Raw genomic sequence first — 12,258 nt, 5'->3', positions numbered from 1 at the left:
AGGTCAACTGCAGGCCCACCTGGACTCTGCAGAACCTCCACCCAGCAGTCTCATAAAAACGGAAGAAGGTATATAATCATCACGGTCATCCTGGCAATAAAGGAGAAGCAGCCTCGAGGCCTTGAACCCAAGAAAGTCACTCCTCCCTCCAAGAGACACCAGGAGCCCCCTTGACACTAAGGACACAAAGAAAGTGAAGCAGCCAGACCCAAAACAAAAATAAAATTTAAAAGAAGGGCATGGGAAGAGGGATGACAGTTAAATTAAATTTATCCTAGGACCACGTGGAGTCTCAGGCTATTTGGGGACTCAGACTCAAAAGTAAAAATAAAATTTAAAAGGGGGGTAGGGCGCGAAAGAGATGACAGTTCAATTAATTCTATGCCAGGACCACTTCGGGTCTCAGTCTACTTAGGGTCTCGGACTCAAAAATTAAAATTAAAAAATGGGAGGGGAGAAGACAGTTCAGTGTGTGTGCGAGAGGACCACTTGGGGTCCAGTATTTGCTGGGGAAGGGAGAGTCACGGCTGTGTCCGGCCTCGCGGTCACCCGGTGAGAATCTGGCTAAGTTTACACTCGAGAACGACAGAGCAGTGCCCGCTTTCCCGGGAACAATGCCCGGACCTGGAGAAGAGGGTCTGAGGCCCCCACTCACTCCCTCGGGATCCCGGCCCCGACCCCTCACCCGGCCCGCGCCCGTGCAGGTGTCCCCGGCGCCCGCGCCCCGGTGCGCGCCTCACCCAGCAGCGCCCGCAGGTGCTTCAGGCGGGTCAGCACGTCCTTCTTGGGGTCTAGCACCTTCTGGGTGGACTTCTTCACATCCCCGTGGCTCCTTCGGGAGAACATCCCGCCGCGGGAATCCCGGGCCCCGCCGGCGGGGCAGGAGACGCCTGCGCCGCGCGAGTCACCACATAGAGTCGGGGCCGGCGCGTGTCGCGCGGGCCACTCGCCGCCCCCCCGCTGGGCCGCCGCTGCCGCCGCCTCAGCTGTGGCTCCAGGAAGGAGGGGCGGGCCGAGCACGGCGAGGGGCGGGGCAGGAAGGCGGTGTCGACGCGGAACCGACCGCCCCGCCCTGCGGGAGGCGCCGGCTAGCCCCTCGGATGCAGCGCACGCGCGCGCGGTCCAGACCCGCCTCACGGGGGCGGGCCGGGAGCGCCGAGCCGGCGCCGCGAATCACAAAGAAGCTTGCAGCACGCTGCCCTCGCTGTACTACCCGTCCCGGGATGCATCGCGACAGGGCCCTCCAATTAGGCTGGCGTGACTTCCGTACAACGGGAGTCAGTGGGCCGGCTCTGAGTATTTCCTCTGTCCCCACCCCACCGTAGGCCGCAAGTGCTGCTGGGAAATGTAGTTCTCGAGGAGGCGAGGCGCTGCGACCCCCTGCCCAGGGTCCTAAGCAGCTGGGTACCGTCGCCCACCCCGTACCCCGGAGGCCCGGGGCTCCCGTACCTTCATTCTCGGATCTGTGCGCCCACCCCAGTTCCCTCTAGTGCAACGTGAACCACAGGAACATCTCAGTAAAAAAAGTTTCAAGGCTTTTCAAATGCAAGCCGCTTTAAGTTTTGGCTTCTTTCACACTAGGAAGGCAGGGAGCGAGTGGGAATGCCTTTGACCATACCACAATCGGAGCTCCAATTTCACGCTAAAATGAATAGCTTTAGCAGCAGGGCATGCCTAGGTGAGGAGTCCAGCCAGTACCCTTGGTTCCTGGGACCCAACCTCACGGAGTCCCTCACTGGAGGGCTCCTCAGGCTCTTGCGTCTTGCTTTGTAGGAAGTGCATGTTCTGTTGTGCAAGACCACATAGCAATATAGTAGCAGAACCAGAAATAGAACCTGAGGGACCTGACTCTCAGGCCGGTATGCTTTTTAAGGCCAGGCCCCTGTAACCCGGGGCAAGACTTTGAGATGGAAGATGATCTTGAGATTTCTTACAAGAGATCTGGAGAGTTATTTACTGGCATCTGGATCCTTTCATGCTCCAAATTTTGACAACATTTTAGCAAGTACTTAAGCTGGATCTTTAAAGTCATGTGCTTTCCATCAAATTGGGACTACGCAATTGGATCTTATCTCATTCAGCTGAAGTATGGCGGGCGGTGCAGCTGGGCATTTAGACAGCTTTGTATCCTCCTCACTGAGCACACTATTTGGCCTCTAGACGCACTCAATAAAAATTTGTTAAATAAAATGGAATAAAAAACTGAAACAGTACTATGTATTTATCCAAGCATGCAAAAACTATCTCCTAGGGGCTGGCCCTGTGGCCGAGTGGTTAAGGTCCCGTGCTCTGCTTCGCAGGCCCAGGGTTTCGCCAGTTGGAATCCTGGGTGCCGACATGGCACTGCTCCTCAAGCTACGTTGAGGCCGCATCCCACATGCCACAACTAGAAGGATCCACGACTAAAAGTACACAACTATGTACCAGGGGGCTTTGGGAGAAAAAGGAAAAATAAAATCTTAAAAAATATGTGTATGTATATCCCCTAGTTGTTGGAGCCTCTCTCTATTTTTAGTATTGTCAAAATAGCTTTGATAGAACCCGGATATATTCATACAAAGAAATATTACTCAGCAGTAAAAAAGAATGGACTGCTAGTAAACCCAATAACACGGATGAATCTCAGACCCTGAGATGGAAGCCCTACCCTCAGGATAAAGGCAGAACTGCCATACCAGCCTAGGTTCCTGGATGACATCCCAATCAGGACCACAAACCCTCCAAAACTGTTAGAAGAGAGAAATAACCTTATCTCTTAAGTCAAGGCATTTTGGGTGTCCTTGTTACAGCAACTTAGCCTATACTGATTACACTTAGTAAGTCATAATATTCACTGCCCCATTCCTTTAGAAGAAGATACCTTTCATTACCTTGATTGAAAAAAATAGGATGCACTTGTCTTAGGGAATTCAATTTTTCTATCAAAGCAACCTGTCATCAAAGTCATTTATTAAGCACCTACTGTGTGCAAGGCATGAGTCTAAACCTTGGGGATAAAAAGATGTATAAAATGCAGCCTCCTGACCTCCAAAGCTTCCAATCTAGTTGACGGCCAGAGCAACTAGATACAGTCACACACCCCATAACAATGTTTTGGTCAAAGATGAACTGCGTAGATAATAGTGGTCCCATAAGATTAGTACCGTAGAGCCTAGGTGCATAGTAGACTACACCATCTGGATTTGTGTAAGTACACTCTGTTATGTTTGCCCAACAACGAAATTGCCTAAGGACACATTTCTCAAAACGTGTCCCTGTGATTAAGCGATGCATGACTGTAAGTGAAGAGGTAAACGACAGTGTACAGTGAACACATGACACTATCAGAACTTGATAGTACCAGAAACAGGCATTTGTGCATATAGGTTCATCTCATCCATCATATCTAGACTTTACTTACTGATGAAAATGCCTTCTCTAAAAAAGGCAAGGAACATAAATTCTTATTTTGATGCTTTTTCACCCACATGTATATAAATGTGGGATAAGAGTACTTCTCATTTTCTGTTGCTCTCCAAAATCTTTCCTACTGGACTGGGAGCTCCTTAAAGACATTCACCTGCTTTGTAATTAATTTTTTATCCCTAGAGGTTCAGAGTGCCAAGAATTTTGCAGATAAAAGTGCTATCAAATAATGTCCCTTTCATTAATAAATCAAGATAATGAAGTCAAGAGTCAAAAACTTGCAATGCAAATTAAAACTACCCTGAAACACCATTTGAATTAGCCAAAAAAGAAAACAAAAACAAAAACAAGATTTAACAACATGCTGGTAGCAAAACTATAGAAAAACATAGCTGATAGGAATGTAAAATAGTACAACCCCTATGGAGTGGAATTTGGCAAAATTACATATTATTTGCCCTTTGACACAGAAATCCTACTTCTCAGAATCTACTCTGAAGATATACCTCCACAAATACAAACCCACACGTGGAAGTTTACTCCTTCCAGCATTGTTTATAACAGCCAGTGGAGTGAGCTGAACAGATGTGTCCATGTCCTAATCCCTGGGACATGTGATTGTGACTTTTTTTAGAAAAGGGGTCTTTGCAGATGTGATGAAGTTAAGGATTTCAAGGTAAGATCACCCTGGATTATCTGGGTGGGCCCTAAGGAGTGTCCTTATAGAGGATAGAAGAGGAGAAGACACATAATTAGAGAAGAAGGCCATGTGAAAATGGAGGCACAGGTGGAACTCGTGTAGCCACAAGCCGAGTGACCCTTGCAGCCACCAGAAGCTGGAAGAAGCAAGGACAGATTCTCCCTGGGGCTCTTCCAGAGGGAGCCCAGCCCTGCCAAAACTTTGATTTCAGGCTTCTGAACTCCAGAACTGTGAGCAAATTTCTCTTGTTTTAAGCAACATAATATGTGGTAATTGGTTGAAGCCGCCCTGGAAAATGAATACCAGCAGATACTGGCGAGAACTCAGTGTGACTGTCTAACAGGATCTGATTGGATCTAGTGCATGTGTACACATGTAAAAGTGGCTGCTTGAATCCAGTGCGTCCACATAATGTAGTGCTACGCAGTACGCAACCATAAGAAAGAATGAGAAAATTACTTATGTCCTCATTTGACCTAATCTCCCAGATACATTGTTAAGTATAAAAGCAATGGACAGAACATAAAATATGTCTTTATTTGCTTATTTTTTCAAAAAGAAGCAGTGGAAGGATAAATCAAAAGCTAACATTAATGCCTACCTCAGTGAAATGGAGGCTAGGGCGGAAAGGAGAAGAGATGGCACAAGGTCCTCTCCAACAACATCATTTCATATAGTTTTGACTTTTGAATCATTTAAATGCTTTACATATTCAAAAATTAAAAGAAAAACAGGAAACAAATCTAAAAATTGAAAATAAACAGAACAAACAAATGAACTCAACCATATATCTAATTGGTAACATAGCTAAACAGAGAAAATAATTATTTCAAGTGACTTTTGAAAACAGTATCCTGATTGTACCTCTGTAGAGGGATATATTCTTTCTTTTTATTGAAGTCACATTGGCTTATAACATTGTATAAATTTCAAGCGGATGTTATTATATGTCAGTTTGTGTATCCACTGCATTGTGTTCACCACCAATAGTCTAGTTTTTATCCATCACCATATATATGTGCCCCTTTAACTCTTTCACCCTTCCCCCACCCACTTCCACTCTGGTAACCATTAATCTATTCTCCTTATCCACACATTTGTTTGTTTATTTTCCACATATGAATGAAATCATATGGTATTTCTCTTTCTCTGTCTGGCTTATTTTGCTTAGCATAGTACCCTCAAGGTCAATCCATGTTGTCATAAATGGCACAATTTTGTCTTTTTTATGGCTAAGTAGTATTCCATTCTATATATTTACCACATCTTCTTTAATGAAGATGGGTATATTCTAAGGGCAAAAAGATCTGAAAAGAAATATTAACTGTTGTTAGGAATTAAGATTTTCAATGTAAAAGAAAGGAGACACACAAATATCAAAATCAAAGAAATTAAATAAAAATTCTGTAATATTAAATTTTACCTGGAAATATCAATTTGAACTCTTGATTTAAAAATACATGCATGGGTCAAGGTTCATTTTTTTTCCGTAGAGATATTTAGTTGTTCCAGCAATATTTATAAAAAGACTTTCCTTTTCCCCATGGAATTAACTTGGTACCTTTGTCAATTATCAATCAAACATACAAGTGTATCTCTATTTCTGGACTCCCTGTTCTCTTCCACTAATCTGGTTGTTTAACCATAAATCATTAGCCCTCTGTCTTAACTACTGAAGCTTTATTGTAAGTCTTGATTTCAGGTAGTATATATCTCCTTGTTTAAGCTTACTTTGCCAATTTATATCCTTTACAGTTCCATATAAATTTTAGAATCAATTTATCTATTTATTAAAAAAAAATCTGCTGTTTTTTCTAGTTCTTCTAATCTCTGAAAAGGCCCAGAAGAAATGGCACCCAGTGGCAATGAGCACACCCGGCACCCATATCTTCGTTTCCAAATATCATTCCCCACCCCAAAGTAATTAGAGTTCTTTCAAGAAATGGCTGGTTCCAGGTCTGGAGCAGGGAAAATAGAGAGTGAATATAAGATCAACGGGAAAGTCTCTAAAACACAGGCGCCAGCTGGAAGGGGTTCCTTATGGCTAAATATAGGATAATGCGCTCATCAAAAAGAATAGTGACTGTTATTGATTATAACACTATGAATAAATCAAAATTCAGGTATCCATATGATGTACAAAAGAAATTTTTTTCAACGTACTAAATGAGTATTTCAAGTAGAAAACCTTTCTTGCGCCTTTGATGATTTGGGGAAGACTTAAAAAAGAAAAAAGAATTTAAGAGCCCTCAGGTGGCTCAGACCCTTCCTCAGGAGCAAATGGGGAACCCACTCTGAACTGGGTGTGTTTCAAGATCCTACCTAGGGAAGAGCGCAAGGCTTTAGGGCTTTATAATTCCCTCCCTTCATCACTTGCCAGAAGAGCGTCATGTTTTCCTGATGACACCAAATGGGATTTGGTTATTCAGGAAGACAGTCACCAAGAGACCAGGACAAAGTAAGGAAGGTGAGATTAGAGACCAAGAAGGACCAAAGAATAAACAGGAACACTCATCAATTCCAGATGTTGTCTGGAGCAGAATTTTAGATTTTTTGTTTTTGTGTACTATTTACATAAATTCAAGCAAATATTTATTGAACAACTCCTGTAGCTAAATTGTGATGATCATAGTTTTGTACTTTCCCACTCTTTTCTGTTGTACTGAAAATCGGTCATTGAAGGGTTTATGTGAAAACTGCAACTCCCGTCATCATTGATGTTAAGTATTTATCAAGCAATTCTACAATTCATCGTTGCCACGCTTGTGCCCAGGACAGGGCCAGGGGCAGCATTCAATCAATATTTGTTGAATGAATGAACTCATTCTTTCATTAATATCTCAGTCAGCATAATTAGGGAATGTTGTTCAGTATAATGATTTTGCTTTAAGTAATGTATTATGCACCCAAATTTTAAAATTCTACCCTTGTTTTCTCAGAAATCTTTCTAAAATATACCTCAGGCTTCCCCATCTTCTTAAATAGATTATTCATTGTTTATGGAACCATACTTTATCCCCCCCAACTCTGGGCCCTTCCTTTCCTCCTAAATTGGTGTTGCCCCTACAAACTAAGCAGAAATGCCTGATAGGGCTGTCCCATATAACTTCTACGACCTCTTGTCCAGAAGCTCAATCACTGCTATCAGAGACAATTTGTTTGCCTTTTTAACTTTCATAGTTGGAATCATTCTAGATGCTTAGACCTGCTGGTTCTGTAGTTTCCAGATAACCTAAATGCTGATATATTTTATTTCCCAATTTTTCACTCATCAGAGTTTTTCAGTTTGGAAGAATTTGTTTTTTTCAAATTGGCTAAAATATCTTGTGCCTGTACATTAATCCTAATTGTCGTGCGTATTATGTCAATTTTAGTACATGGAAAAATTCAACTTAGGTACATATTTTCCTATCAGAAAAGCTTATTGTGACTGTCCTCAGGAGTAAGATCTTTTAGAATGTCAGCATACTTGGGTCTTCATCTGGATGCTTTTGCCACAAAGAGCAAACCCCTGGTGGACCCTTGTGACACAGAGTCTGTTTTTATTGATCACAGGACCCTTTGCATTCTTATTTTCTAAAAAAAGCTACAATCTAATAAATTCAAGTGTTTTTCATGTATCAGCTTTCACCCTGCAATGTCCACCTAACATCCATTCAAGAAGCCTCTTGTGTCCCTGAGAATCTACACCTACCTAAGACTCCAGGAGAGAAGGAATGATGCCCCTTCATAAGAATGAAACGCCGACCGCAATGCTTAAGAAACAGGAGACCAATGTCTCTGTTTTCCAGATGATATATTACTGTAAACACTAACAATATATATTTTTGTCCTCCAAAAATATTTCCTATTAGTTTCTTCTCTAGTAGGAAACCATTAGTTTCTTTTCTTTCCAACTATCTGTCAAGCAAGGAGATTTAATACTTAATATTAAACTTGACTATAAATCATTTTATATGAGAATTTTACTTCAGGACAGACTTGAAAAAGTTTTTGAAAATATACTGGCCATTTTGATATGTCTGATGAATGCCTGGTGACAAAGCAATGCCGTAAGGGAAAGAAACCTAATCATTTTTCTAAATTTATTCAAGCAGATGTTTTCACAGCTGTGCATTTCAACCATCATGTCATCTGCTTTGGGTATATTTTCATTTTTTTAATCATCAAAACAGTAGTAACATTTCAGTATTGAATCATGGATACACATCAACATTAGAAAAATGTAAGCCCATAAGTACCATAAGAACTTTTATGAGTGAAAAAACATACCTTTGAATGATAATGTTGGAAAAATGAGGAATAATGGAAACTACCTAAATAGTAAATAAAACTTTAATAGAAGATAATGCACAAAGGCAAGAGAGATGAAGTTACATAAGGTGAGGAGCCTGGGAAAATTTGTTTGTTATCTCACATTTGCCACCAATACTCAAAGTGCTACCATTAGGTTTAATATTAGGTCAAATTTACTTCCTAATTTAGAACTGAGTGCTAGATTTTCTAAAAAGGAATGCAGATTATGGAATGTCAATGAAACTATTCATTCAAAATGGAGAAAATCATCACATAGTTTGTTTTACTAATAAATTCCTGTAATTTTCTAGAAAAATGAATCTCAAAATAATTCTTTGGGGGGGGCCAGCCCGGTGGCACAGCGGTTATGTTCGCACGTTCTGCTTCTCAGTGGCCTGGGGTTCACCGGTTCAGATCCACATGCGGACATGGCACCGCTTGGCAAAAGCCATGCTGTGGTAGGCATCCCACGTATAAAGTAGAGAAAGATGGGCACGGATGTTAGCTCAGGGCCAGTCTTCCTCAGCAAAAAGAGGACGATTGGCAGTAGTTAGCTCAGGGCTAATCTTCCTCAAAATAATAATAATAATAATAATTCTTCGGGAGCATAGCAATTCTTGGGAAACACAATACAAGAATACAAATTCTTTACTAATCCACATATAAATGTATGTCTTAAATTGATATTATTTCTACCTGGTATTTCAGACAGGATCTAAGTTGCAAGCAACAGGAATTGGCTATCTATTTAAGTGAAAAAGGATCCATTCAAAGACTATCAGGCTTACAAAATCAATGGGAGGTTGGAGTACCAGGATTGGAAAATACTAGAAAATTAGACACTGAGGCACCTCTCGGAGGCCTGGACAGGTCATAGAGCAGAGCACATGGGTCAGCACACTATGGCTTCCATAACAATGAATGACCTCCCACCATCCCTCACATCTTCAAGTTCAAAGCCTCAAGAATATTCAATTGGCTAAGTCTTAGTCGGATGCCCAGTTCATGTGTCCACCCCCCTGGCTTCCCCAGGTCAGAAAATCTGAGGTGCTAACCCTCTTGGTAAGTAGGAGGTGGGCACTACCTCTCACCAAGACTACGTAAGATAGGACATCTCCCCCAAAAACAATGGAGTACCTTGCTGGAGGAAGGGATGTTGGATGCCAAATAGATAAAACAACAACAAGGACAAATAAATACATCTTCCACAGAGCAATAAAGAGAACGGAATCATCACTGTTTACAATTCACATAAATTAATATGTGCCCTGGAATGTGGAAAGTATCCACCTATAGGTCTGATTTATAATTAAGATCTTGTACTTAAGTAAGATGATTGAAAGATAGCTTACTGCTTTCAGTTAATCTTTAAGGAAGAGCTACATTTGATAGGTTTTTCCCCAAATTTTAATAGGGAAACCCATGATTTCACTTAGACATAGGGTATATGTGAATTATGCAATTATTAAAATCATCATAGTGAATAATTGCAAAGAATTGAATCAAATTTTCATCTAACCAAAACTGAAGAATTCACATGCCACAGAGAACATTGCTAAGTACCTCCCTTTATATTTTCCTTCTCTTATGTTATTTTTCTTCTTCTTTCTGAATTGAAGCACCCCTCTGTGAGCCACTCTAATATTTATCACGTTTTATTGTCCTTCTTAGTAATCTTTTTGATCCAGTCAGTAGACTAACTGAGTACCTACTCTGTAGTTTTATGCACAGCAATGAAGTGACAGGTATAATGAGGATACAACCTCAACCCCCAGAGAAGTCGTAGTCTGATGGAGGAGACAGACAAGTACCTAGACAATAGTAATTAACAATGGTGATACATGTGGGGCTTTATAGGAAATACCAGGAGGCACTGGGCAGTAGGGATGTGGGGAGGGCTCAGAGAAGATTTCCAGGAGGAGATGGCACCTGAACTGGGGAAAGGAGCTAAACACACCCCAGGCAAGGCAAGGAGGTAAGATGCAATGGACTGTGTGAAGACCTCCAGAAACAATTTGGTTTTGTGTGGTTGCTACCTAGGTTTGTGCTTGTGGTTATATTCAGCATAGTGTAGGGGTTGCAGAAATGTGTATATGTTTGCGTAGCTTTGTAAAAACAGCAGGGCCAAATGATAGTAAAAGGTGATGATGCCAAAGTGGGAAGAGAACAGTGCACTTCTGTTGAATCTGTGGAAGGCAGGATGCGAAGACAGCAAAAGCAAAGGCTAAGGCTGTGATGCCGGGTCTTTCCCCCTTACCAGCTGTGTGATCTTAAATGGGTGACTTAATTCTCCAACCCTCAGTTTTCCTTATCTGTAAAATGAAGATAAAATTGCACTGGGCTTTTTATTCTAAGAAGTAAATGATCATAAAAAGAATTGAGCACAATGCCTGGTACAAAAATGTTCAATAAACATCTTTTGTTTTTCTCTTCTCCTCTACCCCCACAAAATACAAACAAGGCAATTCCTGTTTGCTGATTGTCCATTTGTGAGCACACTTAATTTCTAAATGTGTTGAAAAGAAGGGCTTACACAGCTGTGGTTTCCCATGATTTTACATAGTCCACACTGGACACCATCAGAATAGGGGGAAGCAATGTCCCAGAATCCCTTGTTCCCCATTTTTGTTATGTGCACTCCTTGGCAAGGAAGGGTATTTTCACTGATGCCCCCATCATGCCAGGTAAAATATCTGCTTCTTTCTGGACTTTAAGTGATACTGGATTAAGAATGCTGGCCAAGGGCTCTTGGACCTAAATGTGTGACTCAGCAGTTTGTTCCAAGGCATATTTTACTTCCTTTGGTTGCTGCAAGACCAAACCCATGAATAGTTTATGAGTACTTTCAAAAGGTAAAGTAATAATTCAGATTAATATAAATCAGATTATAATAAATCAAATAATAATTTAAGCTATAACAGTCATAAAAACAACAAAGTAATGCTTCAGAGACTAAAAAGTTTGGCTTGAATAATCTATCAGAAGACTCTAATTGACATTTTTCACTGTCACTTTAAAATTCAAAATAATAATCTTTTCTGGAGCCTCTTCACAATTCTAGCTTTTTCTCATTCATTCATTCATTCATTCAACAAGCACTTATTGAGTTTCTTTGGGCCAGGCACTTATTCTAGTCACTCAATAAAAGATAAAAAGACAAAATCCTTGTTCCCAAGGAGCTCACTATCCAAACTATCCGAAGATGACAGTTTGCAAAATAAATATGAAGTTGTTTTTATTTTTAACTTCCAGAAAGTATTAATGAAAGCCCCTCATTTGTTTTGCTTTTGTATAATTCAGCCTCACTCCGTCCCAGCCTTGGTTGTGATATTGCCTTCTGTAAATCTAGGTTGAATAATTTTACATAAACATCAAGAATTATTACCAAGAAAATCCTAGAATCATAGAAAGTTTTGAGAGTAAAATGTGACTGACTGACGGATGTATTCTTTCTTTATAAAGAGGAAAAATAAGGACCAAAGTTGGTTAGTAATTGCTTGTTAGCCGAACTGGGGATGGAAACACTTACCTGACCCCCACACGATGCTTCCAGAGTCATTAAGGTGGCTGGAAAATGCCATCATATCAGAATGCCATTTTGCAAAGCAGTTTCATGCACTTTCTCCCATTTAATCCTCATAACAGCCCATGAATTAGGGTTCTTATCGCCATTTCATCTATATTCAGAGAAGTTGTATGGCTGGCTCAAGGTCGTTCAGCTCACAAGAAGCAGGTCAAAATGACAAATCGAAAGGACTTAGAAAAATAGAGCACAGAAAGTAAATAAATGATTTGGTTGGTCTCCTGGTAACTGGAGATCAAGATAGACCAGTTCAGCGAGAGTAGGAAAGGCTCTT

General features: G+C 41.1%; 1 protein-coding gene across 6 annotated transcripts in view; it reads right to left on the bottom strand.

The window, feature by feature from the left end:
• Window positions 1-11,997, bottom strand: part of RALGAPA2 (Ral GTPase activating protein catalytic subunit alpha 2) — a 323,368-nt gene extending 311,371 nt beyond the window's left edge. For 4 of the 6 annotated variants that reach the window (XM_046679547.1, XM_046679546.1, XM_046679551.1 and 1 more), the window contains exon 1: window positions 741-987. In XM_046679547.1, coding sequence (XP_046535503.1) covers window positions 741-846 — 106 coding nt within the window. In that variant the 5' untranslated portion in view covers window positions 847-987. Of the gene's footprint in view, window positions 1-740; window positions 988-11,930 lie in introns of those variants that run through there. The other 2 variants (XM_046679548.1, XM_046679549.1) reach the window with 2 other exon arrangements.
• Window positions 11,998-12,258: the final 261 nt, after the last annotated feature.

Source organism: Equus quagga, chromosome 12 (genome assembly GCF_021613505.1).
Source record: "Equus quagga isolate Etosha38 chromosome 12, UCLA_HA_Equagga_1.0, whole genome shotgun sequence".
Taxonomy (NCBI): Eukaryota; Metazoa; Chordata; class Mammalia; order Perissodactyla; family Equidae; genus Equus; species Equus quagga.
Note: the sequence above shows the minus strand (reverse complement) of the source record. Positions and strands in the feature narration are given on the sequence as shown.